Source organism: Astatotilapia calliptera, chromosome 11 (genome assembly GCF_900246225.1).
Source record: "Astatotilapia calliptera chromosome 11, fAstCal1.2, whole genome shotgun sequence".
NCBI classification, from domain to species: Eukaryota; Metazoa; Chordata; class Actinopteri; order Cichliformes; family Cichlidae; genus Astatotilapia; species Astatotilapia calliptera.
Genome location: NC_039312.1, coordinates 25,352,852 through 25,369,701, shown reverse-complemented (window position 1 = coordinate 25,369,701; position 16,850 = coordinate 25,352,852). Strand labels below are relative to the sequence as shown.

General features: G+C 40.3%; 1 protein-coding gene across 3 annotated transcripts in view; it reads right to left on the bottom strand.

The window, feature by feature from the left end:
* The window catches only part of grik3 (glutamate ionotropic receptor kainate type subunit 3), a 97,412-nt gene extending 81,430 nt beyond the window's left edge, over positions 1 to 15,982 (bottom strand). The window contains exon 1 of one of the 3 annotated variants that reach the window (XM_026185791.1): positions 14,677 to 15,982. In XM_026185791.1, coding sequence (XP_026041576.1) covers positions 14,677 to 14,791 — 115 coding nt within the window. In that variant the 5' untranslated portion in view covers positions 14,792 to 15,982. The other 2 variants (XM_026185792.1, XM_026185793.1) reach the window with 2 other exon arrangements.
* Between the last annotated feature and the right edge of the window lie 868 nt (positions 15,983 to 16,850).

The following is a 16,850-nucleotide window of genomic DNA, read 5'->3' as shown; positions in this document are numbered from 1 at the left end:
TCTGTCCAGGGAAGTAGAGGGCTGCAGAGTCACACCCATTTTGCGTAGTGCAAATGGGAGAGTGGGAAAACTGGTGCACAGAGAAATGATGGACCCACCTGCACTATCCCTCTGGCTGTAGACTAGAGATGCATAGGGGCTCTAACAGAAAGGGTTGTAAGAATGCCAGACAGAGCAGCAAGGCAGCTGTTACATTTCTCTTGGTCTCGGGTGGCCTGCACCCCGAGTATGAGTGTAAAATAACTGAGTCAGATTTAGGAGGAGACTCCATCACTGCTGGTACTAGATGAATAGACTGTCTCAACTCTCCAGTCCATTGCTTTTCTTTTAGAGAGTATGTCTTTCTTACTCGGTGTTTTTCTTGCTCATGTTACAGCGTGCACTTAAGAGTCTGCCACTGACTAACAGTAGAGTCCACATTTCCATGAACCATTAATTATGTTATCACACAGACTTCACTTGTAGATTAGTTATGGAAATGAGAGCCATGCACATTTTTCTTTGGTATAAACTGTAGGATGGCATGTTCAAGTTAATTTTACCTTACTTGACAATGTAGATCTGAGAATTGCACATGTGCACATAAAATGTTGATACTAAGCAAAGAAATAATCGGCCCCATTTTTCATGCATTGATCAGCTTTGGTGGACTTCCACCACTGAGCAGTAGTAAATCATTTCCACATTGATGACCTCCAAGAGGAAAGAGATTGGCCAAAGAATCTAATATAGCAATAATGCACCTTCACATCTGATATAATCCTGTTGTGTTTTTTTTATTTAGCACATTCATTTTGACATGCAGTACCAAGCACAAACAATACTATTTAATGTGTGACCTGCAAGTAGATAGGATCTCTCCAAGCTTCAGTCGCCACTGACTTTGTAAGAATGACCTGTTATAATATAAAGGTAATGTAGTCAGGAATCCTTTATTGCCACAATTTAATCCAATCAGTGTATTCTTAGCCTAAAGTTCCCAAATAATGGTTTAACCTTTAAGTTACATTTTCTGAACAGGAAAAACAATAACCTCCAATATCTTTCATTAGCAGTGAAGTAAGGTGACGAATGGTACAGTACTTCACATGTGCTCCAACCAGAAGACACGCAACAAGCTTTCCTGACATTTCCCTGGTTACCAAAATTATAGCTCTGGCTGACAGATATCGCTGTATAAACCTCTGACCTTGACCAGTTAGTCTATATGTTTCTCTTTATTCCATCTTGTTGACAATGCAAAATGTGTAGGACGTAAGACATACGTTTCTCCTTAATATGCCCTCAGAACAATCTAGAATGAAGACCATATACAGCAATGGTGCATTTCTATAGCAAGCATTAAAATGTTTCAGATTAAAAAATATATATATATATATTTTCATCAAAATCACTAGTGAGAAACACTTGGTCACTTGCTCTGCTAAATAAATAGCACTGACAAGTAATGTAATGTTTTTTCACAAAAGGTTTCTATCTTTATCATACAATATACCATGCCCTGAGAAGAGTTACGTTGTGAAGTGCTCCTATGTAAAAATAACTGAGCATAGATCAAATGAAAAGGACAACAAAATGCAGAAAAAAGCAGTTAAAATGATTCCTATGCATCAGTGACGTGATCAAAATAATTGCATAGTCGGTTTGGGGGGAAAAAACGTCATGCTATCACTTAATTCCTGTGACCACTCAGAAATATGTAAACACAGACATCCATTTAAAAAGTGATATAAACCCACATATCATTTATACCATGGTTACAGAGTTCTTCAGGGACACCTGATGAAGCAGATATTCTGTCTTTAGTGGATGGCAAACACCTTGACTGGTTTTTATGTTTTGACTGAACAAATCAATCATGTTAGGACTCAGTCATCTGCTGCAGCTGTGCTTCTTATGTAAATGGTTGCACTGAGTGTCATGGTGGTTTTACTTTTCAATACAAGCCTCTTCAAGCACTGTGAAGTCTATCACCCTTATACCGAGGCCTTTTTTCATATTTCGGAGCTGCGGCACTATAAGTAAAGGATGTATTATACTCCACATCTAGTAAATGTAGAGCCGCTTAAATCACCTAAATTATAATAGATGAATGAAGCAAATGTACCATCAAAGATAAAAGTTCACAGAAAGCCAGGTGATCAAGAAAAAGCAACTGCAGTGGTAAGGCACGACTCTGCAATTACTTTTGCTATAGGAAAAATGATGACAGGAAATAAACCAAGGAAAGGACACTGGCAAATGTTAGCAAGTGAATTTTTCCAAAGATTGACAGCTGCAAAAAGCCAACTGGGGAGTAAAGGAAGAGTTTCGACATGAACAAGCATGTGGTCACAGAAATAAGATATAAAGTGGCATGGTCTTAAATGCCATTGCACACATCAAAAATAGTCAGCAAGTTATTCTACAAAACACGAAGCCATCTATCACATTTCAAGTCATACTCCATATTTGCCATTTGTGACTTGAACATGGACAATAGCTTCCAGGAGCCAAAACAACGGATATGTCATTTCATGTATCTTGGTTGAGTGGGCTGAGTGACTGGAGGTCATGCCAGCTATCTGCTGAATCAAAACTCGCAATGTGGGAACACAGCAGTCCTGCTGTGTCTGTCCCCAGAGGCAGAGCAAGGGTCCGAGGGAGCTGAAAGCATAACCAGAGTAACAGAGCTGTCTGATGCATGGGATGCAATGTTTAGCTTAAGACGAATATGTAAAGTCTAATCTTTCGGTTCAGCAACCAAAGCATGCAACAGCCCATTAATGGGCCTGGGGTTAACCATAAGTCCTCTGAACAAATGATCTTTTGAGTATTACCATGCTATTTTTTCTGAACCATATCTTGTTATTTAATCAAACAACATAACTTCCACTTTAAAATGATAAAAAAGTCTGTTACGAGGAGGGTGAGATAGCAGCACTTGTAGCACAAAAACACCCCCCTTTACACCAGTAGACTGGACTTCCTGCCTTAACTGGGACAATTTCAACATTTAATTGACATTTTACAATTTTTTTTATCTCAATTAGGCACAAGTACTTAGGGTTGAGTACAGAAAGTATTTGAAGATCATGGTTTGGGTTAAAATATACCCTTTTCTAATACTATCAGAAAATATACAACACCTCCAAATGCCTTAAAACAGGTGGCCCCCAAAGTTATCTACTTGCTCTTTTGCTGCAATATTTGTACACCGATAAATGTTGCGGCAGGATCAGCTCAGAATCCATTCTCAAGTTAACACAGTTTTGATTGGCAGGATTACCAACAATTCTAGGTAGGCCTGGAAGAGATGGGGGACATAACACTGTGATGCAAGGTCAACAACTTCTTACTGAATGCCAGCAAAATCAATCAAACTGCTCTGCCTAAGATCATGGAGAAAGTAGTTTGTTCAGCCAAGTGGAGTGTACCATTGCATCTGCACTCTTGACGCTACAGAGCCGCAACTAGTAGGATTATAAACCACAGCGACAGACTATCTGCTTCTACGCTCAAAGAAAAAGCTCTTTTCCTCAGGCCATCAGGATTGTGAACTATGCCCTGCACATGCTTCATACTAGACTTGGCCAAGGAATTACAGCTTGATTGCTGTTGCGTGGGCATAACTCTCAACTTTAAGGAATTCAAGTGTCACCTGAGGCTAATGCCAGAACATAAAAATAATTAATACAGTCTATGATTTGATGAGTTTCACACCTCGGGCAGTTCACCCACATAAGCCATATGAATCAATAACCCGGGTCAGAGTCCTTCGAGTTCTCAGTTCTGACTGCTTTAACTTTCAATCATGTCTACCAACTCAGTGATTATAAATGCCATGATGACTCTCTTCTTTTTCAATTGCCTTACTAAAAAAGACATTACACCAGGCCCATTTGCCATCGCTGGTGTTGGCAGAAAGGGACCAGTATCTGGAGCAAGCACTCCTTCACATAAACCTCTTCTGCGATTGCAGTGTAGTGCAACCTTGCATCAGTTAGAATAACAATGCTTTATTTTTACCGGCATCTGGATAGACTTTTCATTTTCCATTGATTATCTTTTGTAACTGAGAGATCAGGACTCTGAGACAATGCAGTCAAAGCCCTAAAGAACATTGTCGTATGTTAGCAACACATATGTCCTGGCTGGATGGCATTTTTTTGAACTTTTTCTTCTTTGACCAGCAATAAGAAATGTCAAGCTTCATATGGTGCATTCTCTCATATGATGATGAGCTTGCACCACACTGGACACTGAAGCCAAATGAGGAACAATTATGAAGCACCATGTAATCAAGGTGGTCCCTGACAAGCTGAGTAGAGTCTGATGAGCCAGTGTGTCACTCTGGATCTCCAGGGCTCCACAGCTAATCAGCCACCAAGGAGGGGCTCAAGGGGCACGATCACTCAAGCCCTCCATCACCACATTGGAAGGAAGGCAATCACCAGCTTATTTCCATGTTAGTTCCACCCCCACCCCAAACCTTCGACTCTCAAATCAAGGTGCACAGATGACCAGGGAAGTACTGGATGGAAGCAAAGGTGGCTGGAGGGTGCAATCAACGGTTAGGAAAAAAGACAAAAGAAACGAAAGACCAAGAAACTTTTGGTTCTGCAAGAGATTTTTTTCAAGCCATTTAATATCTTTAAAAAATCATGAATGGATTGGAAACACGAAGGGAGCAGATTGAATGAGGCTCAATTGCTTTCCAACCAGCAGGTTTATAAGATCCTGATGATTGGGCTTGCAAATTGAAATGCAAGTCTTGTAATACAGTGTGCTAAGGAGACAGAAGGTGTACGGGTCAAAAAGGTGAGAGAAGGGAGTTCTCATTTTACTCTGGCAAGGAATTACCACAATGAGCATATGTTAAAGTTTTTGTCTGGTGAAAAAGAGAAGTGAAGCGATGAATGCGACTTATAAGCTTTATTTTACCCACCTTAAAAAGAACAAGATTTAAGTGGTAATTTTAATCTTTTCATAAGGACGAGAAGATGAGGGAAAGAAGAAGACAAGAAAGAGGACCAGAAAAGGGGAAGACTGGGGTCCCTTTAACTATGGTATGTGTAATTAAAACAAAAAACTGGAGCCCTGTCGTACAGCTAGATGGGACTCGCACTTGTAAAATTCACCACACCACATAATTGGAGGTAATAGCTCCTCCTGTCCTGTTTCAAGATTAACAGTGGCTGGAGAGGCTTCCCTTCACTAATAGCCACCACTCAAAAAATCATTGGCGCACACGCACGCTCATCCTGTCGCCTCTGACTGTGCTTAGTTAGAATATTGATGAGGAGCTCAAGCTATGTTACAGACTAGTAGATAATATAAACCTGTGGATTGTGCTGCACCAGGTCCCGATAGAAAATAACACACAATTTTCCATCTAATCTCAAATTTTCATATATGTCGGAATATGCACATTTGACAAGAAGGAACTAGCACATTTTAAATCGATTTATTTAATTTAAATGGACCTGACCACATTTAAAAGAATTGTCACTCTGGCAGACAATACGCTCCATATGTGAGCAGTGCAGACAGAGGCTGAGCAGGATATTAACTGAACATTAAATCTCTGATGCCAGCATGCAGCCAATTATTTTTTTAATGTGGTCAATCTTCTGAAAATTATTAGCAACAATATAGCTGAAAAAACATATTGGTGTAAATGGGAGAGGCAAATGTCTGCAATCGCAGTTTGGCTGTTTAAACAAAAATTATTTATATACGTATTTGTCAGGAATTAAAAGAAAAGGAAGGCAAGAGACATAAAAGCCTCATCATAGTTGCATATCTTTATTGCCATCATTCCCACGTCCCTACGGTTTGTGATATTAGAATAGACTTTACAAGACATTTGTAACATTGACATTTCTAAACAGTGTTACAGTTTAAATTTGTAAGCTTAGATTTGTAACCCTAGACATGTTATTAAAGTAAATTGTTCTTTTTTTCTTCTCCAAGTCCACTTACATGTAGATGCCATGGACTAAAATTACAAGCAACATTTAATTGAGGATTGATGCCATTTTTAGCAAACACATAGAGGCAAATGCAACATTTTACATAGTAAATAGAAATTGTAACTGTGCTTTAAAAACTGCTAATCTTATTCAGCGCTAATGTTTTTATGCCATTTCTGACTAAAATGGCAGGCAAGAAGGACATGCATTGTTTGCTTTAGCAGTGAAAATAATCAGACTAATACACTGCAGATGCCTCATTAAATTTGCATATGATTATTGCAGCATTACTTCAATTGATCCTTTTCATCAAACCAGATAATGCTTCCTGATTGCAGATTATTTTGGAGCAGGCAAATTCCATGGTATTATATTCAGTCTTGGTGAAAAGCAATTAGGAACATAGCTGGCAGTTTGTCTGATTTTATTCAGAAATTAGAAATCTTTCACTGAACTAATTCTGTTTTATTTCTCTATACGAGTCAAAACATAACTCTGACATTGAGGATTCGGATGGGATATTAAGCAGCATTTTCTTAAACACTGTAACCACTAAGCAGGAAAGTTTAGGGGGGCAAAAGCAGATGAAATTTCTTAAAGCAAAAAGTGGAATGTCCTGTAGTTAGAAGATGCTGCAACATCAACATCAAAAAACATCAACAAACTTCTTAACCTGATATAAATAACACTGACTGCGGATGCAATGACAGTGCAACAGCAACACTGAAGAGAGGAAAACAATATTTGAGGCTAAAAACAGAAGCACTTGAAACTGAAAAACATGATTTAGGAACAATCAGAAGCCTAATTCTTCATTAACTCTCTGTGATAGAGAATTGATTTGAACAAAAAACCTGCTGCTTAATCACAAGCTATAATCTACACTAATCAATCTAGATCGCCAACTAAGTGGTTACTATGACAGCCATCTGTACTTCTCAAACCTCATCTAAAAGGGTATAAAAAAAAACCCTCAGGGACAGATAGTTGCTAGGGTTTTTTTTGGCTTTACATTAAAAGCTGCAATTCATACAAGCATCACTAATAGCTTTCCTAAAACGTCCTGCCAGCCTCAAAACACCCACAGTCTCTCATTCTCTTTCCTGTCAATGATAATCTCTGTCTCATTCCATATATCTGAGGTTGGTCACATGCAGACAAGCTGTCTTCAGATGAGTCACAGGGGAACATTTTTGCGGTTAACCACACTGTTCTCCAGGGGCGACCTGGACAGTAGATCGGCAGCCGGTAAAACACTTGCTGAGACGGAGGACAGACTATCCCAGATTGTCTCGCCTGCACGCAGTGCGAGTGCTGTGTGGAATCTTCTGGGTATTGGCTGTGTTAACTAAATCGACATTGGCTTCCAACCTCCTGGCTATCCATCAGTGGAGGGATGAGTAGAGGGGCTAGCGAGGTAACCCCTGAGTCTTATGCAGTTGTAGTGGTAGTCCTCGCATTTGTTATTGCTGGGATGAAAAGGAAAGGGGTGAAAACAGATGTGTGAGGCAGAGTGTGAAGGAAAGGATTTCTGCCCCCCCCCGAAGATATTTTTGGTGATAGCCATTCATTTGTAGTGTTTTTGGCCTGAAGAGGTTTGTCTTATCTGTTCCTTCACTTTCTCTCTGGGGGGAAATAGAGGGTGAGTCTTCTCTAGCCTGCTCTCTCACAGTTGATTAGTAACTCCTGCTCTACCCCTACGCTCCAGGGACTCTATGCCAGCTCCCCTTATACATCCCCTTGTCATGCACACACTCACACTTCCTCTTTTTCTCTCACTCTCTCCCCCTCCTAAACATGTGCTCGTGCACTCACGTCTCCCTACAGTCATGGAACAGCAATTTGAGGGAATCACACAACCAAGACCTGACATTTGCAGTGCACCTATAACAATGAGAGCTTGATTAAAAGGGCAGAATGAAACAGTGTCACCCTCCATTCATTGTCCTTAGCCCAAGTCAAATAGGATTTAAACCTGTGCAATGTGGCTGATACCTCCACTGTCAAATTCTGATTGCTTTAAAGCTGCGGGAAGAAAAGGTCTTGTTATTGCAATACGTGTGCATAACTGTATGTAACTGAGGTGTCAGAGGTGACCAGGTTTTACACAGAGCGTCTGGGAACAGATAAGGATGACGCTCTTGGAGGAAGGGAAAGCAAAGCTAATACAGCTCTGGTGAAAGCCTTGGTGTTAAAAAGGCACAAGAATAAAGCTGCGTTTTATCTGGCTTGGGGCAGCACACAAAAGAAGCCAGCATTGCAATGTGGTGAGTTTTAAAATTGGGATCAAAAGGTTCAAGCTAATTAACCAGCTAAATAAGAGTCCCCTAGCTTCATCTATGTAGCCACCCTCATTCTTTTTCCCTTTCCTCCGCCTCCTGCAGTATTTTGTGTGCCTATGGCGTGTGCGTGGCTTGCAAACATATATAGTCTGTCTGGAACAGTGAAGACAAATTGCTCCCCGTGCTGAAATATAAAAAAAAATAATCACCGAATTACCTCCAACAAGATCATTCTAATTAACTATGTTTTATTACCAGCATGACCCTGAAAGTGAAATGCCCTGTGATCAAGCTCTCTTCTCAAACAGTTTTGATGTTGTTATTCGACTTTTTCCAGCAGAGCCCCGAGGAGGGCTGAGATTGAAGAGTCAAATGGAAAGGACAAGGGCACATAATAAAGACAAATGGCTAGAGCATGAAATTTAATTCATTGCCTTGGTACAGAAACATTCACAAGGAAATAGCCAACATTGACATGCCATGAATTTCAAAACACTGTCAAGTCCAAAAAGCACACATCGTGCTACAGTGACATTGAGTCCCCGAGGAGCCCACAGGCGAAATCAGGCAAATTGAAGGAAAAAAATCAGTCAAGTTATTCTCTTTGATTGACACCTCGACACAGAGTTCAGTGATGAGTTTTTAAAAAGGTTTATCATCCAAATTAACAGGGGGGGGCAGGGCAGCCCCTGAAGGTGAGTGCTTCAAAGTACCAGTTCAAGATCCCTACATTAGCTGATGAGAGCAGCAGAAACCTGACTTGTAATGATGCTCTTGTATCACTACGCCTCAGTCTAACCCCTGTGCTACGTAGGTGCAGCGTTGCGGGAAATGATCAGCTCGAGTGTGTAGTAAGAAGTACCATTAAATCCATGTAGCCAATGTGAAGTGCATGCCGACAGGGTTAATCAAGTTGCTGCTTTCAGCAATAAAGTGGTTAGATAGGTGTAAGTTTCAGCGTAACAGTTACGCAACGCACCTGCCAACACAACTGCCATGCTGGTATGGATAGTAGAGTTTAGCAGTAAGCTAAGAAAGACACTGACATCAGAGGTTCCCGACTATTCTTAGGTGCTACATATCGAGAAAAGCTACTATTGAACTACAACAAACCTGAGAAGCTGTGTAAAATTTATAAGAGATGACATTTATTCCCTAATGGGAAATTATTCTGGGAAGTAGCCTGATATTATACACTAACAGGAATATTTATATGGTCGTCACATAATCTTTATAATTCAGTGTAAGAATACAAGGTCACCGTTTGCTTGTTATACCCTTAAACTGTAGGCGAGCGGCACATCTTTTTCTTCCTTTTGCTTTTTTTTCTTCAAGTATAATTTACATTTTACAGTACATCATTCTAATATTTTAATCCAGAAATAATCCAGCGATAAATAAGAATCTTTTTTTTTATTTGTTAGCTTTTTGGTAATTCGGGTGCACTGACCCCTATGTTTTATCCATAAAAGATTACAAATGACAACCAGTGATTTTTAACATTAAACTGCAAGTTAACATCAAACACACATATAACATTTAAGTGTTTGCGACACATTTTGAATAAAAATGAGGAAATTTATAGCCATAAGGAACTCGCCGGCTTATTTATTTCAATAGGCAGAAGCATATGCTTGCAGCAGACTTTTCACTGTGGAGCACCCACTTTGTAGTATGATATGAAAACACCATCTGGTGTGTGAGCAGCAGCTAGGCTAAGCTAGCTGGGGCTAGATAGGGCCCTGCTGTGTCACAGGATTATCTTACTGTTTGGTAGATCCACTCTATTAGCCCCTAGTGGCTTGGATTATTGGATGATCATTACTGTGTGTGACTGAACATAGGGCTAAGTACCTGCACTTCCTTTGCAGTTCACTCTTGTTAATGTGATCAGAATACACACTGTGAACACATTTCGTAGCATTATGCATTCGTTGCACCTTGTCTTTGACATAAAATCACACACACATACCATTTACCAAATATTCTCTGACTTGAACTCGTGCTGTATGTTTAATACATGATTACTGCCGTCAATGACTTCTCTTAAAAACGTGCTCTGCATGTCAGAAGAGAGAGATTACGGCACGCTTGGAGCACATGTTTGTTTGTGGAAGCATGTTTCCTTCTAAAGCGGTGAAACAGGATCACAGACGCGAAGAGAAGGCAGCACGTTCAGAAACGGGTACTCTGCTCAACAAAACGAACATCTGCCGTTTCTCATCAGCGAGATTGAAGCTAATGATGAGCCACGAGTGTGCTGACAGAGAGAATGGAATTGGATTGTGTACAAGAGCCCCAGTGAGACCAGACATATGTTTTAGAAAATGTTGTGGATAGAATATGGGTTTATATGGTGTGTGTCCGTGCGTTCGCGCACGTGTGTGTAAGCTAAGATACAGATGCCCGGGAGTGTAAGACACTGAAAATAGGCCTCTGCTATTTCTTTTGCAGTCCGTTTATCCATCCATGTTTATACAAGCGGATGAAGGGGTGTGTGTTACTGCAGGTAAAACAACCGCTGTATTCCTCCCATTTCAATCTCTGCTTTCACTAACAGATAATGGAATTACACATCAAAGAAGCTACTCTCTGTATCCAATTCTTCTGTGACCTCTACAAGCCTTTGTTCATATTCACCACAACAACTCCCAGCCCCAAGTCTCCGCCAGCAGGCTACTTATTCCCTGCTTCCTCCCTCTCTCTGCGTCTAGGGAGGGATTAAATTTAGATGAAAATGAAATATTCATTCCCACTCAGCAACTGATGGCCATCTTAATTTGATACATATTTTGATGCAATATCTCCTTATTGTTCTTTTTCATTACCAAACACTTTTTAATTCTCTGCAACACTCCTTTGGGTAATTCTCGATACAAGCCCTTCTTTTGGATTTGACTTTGTTAAAAGTAGAATTGCAAAGTGCCATTACGGTTTTCTGCGCTCTCTTGAAATATGTCTGAGTCATTTCAGATGAGACATTTACACAGACCCCAAGCGAAAAAGGATCTCAGGGAGCGTGCGAGAGGAGACTGCACACTCTATAGCTCGCTAGAAGAGTTAATCACATGAAAACTTCTCAGTCTCTCTCTGCTGCTGGTGCAGGGATAACGACAAGAAATTGAAGTGGCTCTGTGTTTGGAGAATTCAACCAAAAGTGGTGACCACAAACCCGATTTATCCCACTCAAGTTTCGGAGTGGTCACATTGCATACAGCTTCAAGTGCTGCGGAGCTTTAATGTCAGGGCTGTTTCCCAGGCAATAATTAAATTTGGAGTCTTGCCTGCCCAAAGCATTTTAGGAAACCTAAGTGAAAAATGCATGTGACCAGGTGTTGTGGAGCCGAGGAAATGAAATCAACACGAAATCATGAAAGAGATTGATTAACTGACACTGATTAAGTGCTTTAAGTATTAGGTAGATAAAGTAATTGATTATTCAATAAATCCCTGTCAGGCAGTGAATAACCTCAGTGAGAGAAAAAAAGAGACAACAAATGATAAATTAGTTTCATCAATCCGCAGATGAAAGAGACAACGTATATTAATCTGTCATTACTGTATGCTTCACTGGTAGATATATTATAATTCAAGAACGCTATGAATATATTTTCATCTGAACACATTTTCAAATCCCTGTCTTGGGAAGAAAGCAGTGTGTGTAGAGCATTAGCAAATTGCAGACAGAATGCCGCGCACTCGGGCTACAGAATAAGGCATAAAGAGCTGCTACTATATCCAATAAAATCATTTGTATACCATCTTTTTCCATGTTGGCAAACATGCAAATTATCTAAGGACGCACATTATCTTTGGAGCGAGGCGGAAAAAAATACTGCACTCGCATCCTCGAGCACTTTTGTCTTTATTATAAAAACATTGCATCATCAACTGAAATGGTCCCTAGATGAGATGAGAGATTGCAAAACACGTCAGAAAGAGAAAAAGAATTATGAAAAGCAAGCAGAGGGAGACTAAAGAGGAGCACAGCATGTAAGAGGACAAATACAGGAGGAGTAGTCTTTTATTCCCTCCAACAAATAGAAGCTGCTGAATGAGACGGAGCGACCATCTGGCCTCAACTTAGAGCAATGCACTGTAAAAGCACTAAAATCAATGGCAACAACTCTACCTTGGATGCCCACCATTACCCAGATGGTGTACTTGGAGAACTGCAGGCCACCTAACCAAGAGCAGACACAGCACAGACAGAGAGTATCATGCTCAAATACCACCGCCCACCTCGATGAATTTCACTGGTTCGCTTATGTTGGTAACCAGTGTTGAGGAGCAACATTAGCTACCCTGCACTGACTATAAGAGAGCCCTCTGTTGGTTTTAGTGGAGTGGCTGTGACACAGAGTGCGTGCACAGACTTCCAAACCAAGTATCAAATTGCAAAAAAAGAGAGGAAAAAACAGGGAAAACAGGTCTGCTGCACATCAGCTCTAAAAAAAAAAACGCTCATTCCTAAATAAATTGTTCTGTACAATACCCAACATTCTGTCCCCGAGAACAATGCGGTATGTTTACAATAATACACGCAGGCTGCATACACTCCAGCTACTATGATGAATAAAATTACACAATGTAAATATGGTGAGATATATTTTCTTTTCTTTACCTTTCAAATATTTGTCTGTAAGGTAAACAAATTACATGAATACACACATAGCTATCATGCATACAAATTCAGTTTTAAAAGATCCTATAGAGAGATGAGCCTTTCGATTTTTTTCTTCCCCTATTTTTGGCATTCGGGTAAATTCTCAATTTCCTGTATGTCTCTACTCTTATGAAACATAAAAAAAACATGCAACTAAACTGATCCTGCACTGGAAGCTATGATAGATTCTATAAAAAGCAATAGTAGGACTGTAGCACATTTCAGGGTAAATTTGTCAGCACTTTGACATTTTTAAAAATAAAAGGCTGTCAAGTCTATTTCGGGTCTTCAATTGAGCTGCTGTCAAGATAAAAATAAGTAAATAGATAAAGCAATAAGAGGGAAAAATGCCCTTTAACCAAAAAATTTCAGGTTAGAGCAGAAGAAAGCGAGCCTGAGGATTTATGCAGTTTCTAATACATCACCAAAGTCCATAAAGTGTGATGTCAGGAGTCATGGCTCCTCACAACACTGTAGTCAATCACAGGTACACAGGCCTGCCCGATATCTTCATATTATGTTCAGCAGTAAACATTATTCCACACATCTTGAGTGTATGCATCGTGTTTCTTTGGCTTTAATTCAAAAAGCACATTAAATATGCAGAAGGTCAACAGCGTTCACTCAAGGTTATTGTGCAATAAACTGCTGCTATACATCTTCATGTTGGAGTCTGATAACTTTATTTTAAATGTAGCTTTTCAGGGACCACCCACAGTGCTCGCCAGGAATTATGAATTACAAAATCACTGTGGGATGTTGATGATTTGTAGATATGTCATAGAAAGAGACAACTGGTTTATTAAGGCAATTCACCCGCTGTTACTGTGTAACACATGGGCTATCCCTGTTTGTAACATTATTCCACTTTCGCCCATCATTTACAGCTGGAAGATGCTCTCACTCCCTGTACTCAGGCTGTTGTAATGGTATGTTAATGTGGACCAGTGCCATTTTGAGTAATTGTCCTGCACTGCACTCTGCCAAATGTCAAAAACGATTTGCCTTGTGACAAAAAAAACGTATTGATCTTCATTCTGTTTCTGTCTCTTGGCCGCGCAAAACGTTTCAGCGCATTGCCAGCTCCGGATGACAATTCGCACATTGTTCCACTGTGAGTGATGAGAAAAAGACAAAGCCACCAGACACCTGGCTTCATTTTTTTAGGGTCCGTCGGTGTAGATAAATGAAGTAACCAAGATTTACCTGAAAATGCTACTGTTTATATATAGTAAGCGTGTTACTCTGTGATTTGACTGATATTGTGGGAACATCCTTGTCCCCTTAATATATTATATAAGACGATATTAAACTTTTGGATGGAGCTTGTTTTTTCTGATTTATAACTATGTTCTTTAATTTGACAGACTGTCTTTAAAAACTTACTTCCAGAAGGCATGGCAATGAGCCTTATTTAGCTGGTGACTCAACATGCTGGCTGTAGCAAATGTAACAGACAAAGCAGGGTGCATAGAGGTCACACTAACCCACAATATTTCATTGCATGGTTTCCGAGTGTTTCTCGATATTACTGGCAGCGTGCGCTTTAATGCACTTCTCTCTTGTTGCTTACCATTTGCACGTCGTATAAGTAAATCTAATATTTACATCCGACCCGGCTGTGGAGAGCGGTAAATGAAAGCGACTGTTTATTTACTACAAAAACTATTTGCTGTCGCGGAGAAAGCGGAACGCTGAAATGCACTGAATAGGCATCAACTTTCAGGGTTAGAGTACAAACGTGTGTGTGCAAATGTAACCGTGGACAACTTACCTATTCGAATAACATGAGGCATCCCGTAAGAGTACTGAATCCAAAAGAGACATGCAATCAGCGATGTCCAGTAATCCCTAATCGCACTCCGGGGGAACAGCCAAGTATTTCGCATGGTTGTAAAGTCGCGGGATCCACTTTTTTAAAATTCCAAAGACGAGTCAAAATTGCTCATCAAAACTGAATTCGACGGAGCATATATGGATTTTGGAGTCTGCGACAAATCAGCGCTCATTGTACTTGGTGCAACATTCTCCCGGGGTTTCTTTTTTTCTGTTTCTCACAAGTCTAAAAGCGACCCGATCAGGATGAAGCCGCCAGTCCCTCACAAGCAGATCAGCGAAACACCTGCGAACGCAGGCTGCAACAATTAGCTTGCAGGAGTCTCTTTATCCCCTCCTACCGACGATGCTATCTGTCTGCTGGCAAGTACCACGGCAACAGCCGAGCCGGACTCCAACACCTCTGTTGAAGAGGAGAACTGCGCCTGCGGAACTTTGGGTCGTCTCGGACGATTCTGCCGTCCGAAAGCCAAACAGAGAAAAAGCGCAGAGGATTTTCAATACACTTAAGTGGCACGAAATAAAATGCTTGTTGGAGTTTAGTCACTCCAGTCTTTCATTCCATTAACGCTAACAGTTCAGAACACAGTGGAGGAAAGCAGCTCCGTGACGCTCCGCTCCAGTTGCGCACGGTGATTGCACAGGGCTGGTTATCGAAGAACGTCCAATCTGCTCAAAGGGACCCCCGTTAAACAGTGTTGATTTTACAAATCTTCCAGTTTGTGCTGGATGGAAAGGTAGTGCTGAAAGCTGTGCATCAGCGTGCGTCTGACGAGCCTCCTTCCACGGTGCCACTAGAGGCACGCGTCCTTGCGCATAGTTGTCAACTATGTCCAAGAAGTGTTTTATGGAGGTGAGAGGGATCCGAATGATCACTTGATTCACTGCTTGTCCCAAATGCTGTGTACACGTACATTATGGTATTCTTAATATCTTCTCATTTTTATTATACAGTATTTTTGGGTTTGTCTCATTGCGATCTGTTGTTGTTGGAGCTTCTTGTCTTTTTTCAGACACTTAGATAGAAATTAGATAGAAATTGCAATATACTTCTTTGCCCCAAGTAAAAAGAAGAAAAAACATCCAGCTGCCTAGAGCACTGTGAATAGGATAAATTATTAGCATGAAAGAAATAAGTGCCAAGTGAGGATTGGACCACTCACAAAGCAGGCTTCTTTTTTTATCGTTGTTATTGGAGACGTTCTGTCAGTGTCCGTGAGTGCATTAATCCCCCAACTGTTTGACGCCTGCCTGCCATTAAAAGAAGAAGAAAAAAAAACCCAAACAGAGCCGTCAACCATAAACTGCAGGTCACATGCATATACATAAGCAGAGTGCTTATTATGTCTCATTCTCCACAGCCTGGACAGCCTAGATGTATGGAATTTGCTGCTTAAATTACACATTTTACTTGTTGAGTTATGCCTTACTGAAACAGGCAACTTAACCTTATAAGTTTTAGAAGATTAAAGCTAAAGCTCTCCAGGATTAAAATAAAACTGTTTAAATTAAACATGCTTTTAGTTGATTAATCATATATAAATATATGTTTTACTTTAAAATGAATAGCTACATGGATAGATGTGTCGTTTCCTAGAAACGTTTACTAGGATCTGACATTAAGGGAATCAAATTATATTTTTAAGCTTGATTTCTGACAAGTCAATACTGGGAAAAAAAATGAATTGATATTTTGTTTTAACATTAATGATTTGCAACTATTAAGCATGTTTTTAAAAATGCACCGCTACTCTTTTATGCTTAATGAAAGCTGTTGATGAGATAGTGCTGTGGCTCATTGGTTTTATTTTTCTGCTTGGAATGGGGGAGAGGAATAAACTGTGCATTACGGGGCATGCAAGCAAGAACAAGCCAAACTGACTGCCACTGCATATTCATGTCTCACAGAGCAGATTTATCGCCTCTTGGCACAATGTAAGGACTATCAACGTGAGTTATGTGGCCCGGCTCTCGCATTATCGAGATTCATTGACTTGCTGCTCTTTCAAATACAAAATGTACACAGCTCTAGCAAACAAGACATTCTGGGTCTGTGGGTGCCCTCTATAGAGAGATGGCGGTCTGTGCTCTCAATCACTTCGGCTGATTCAG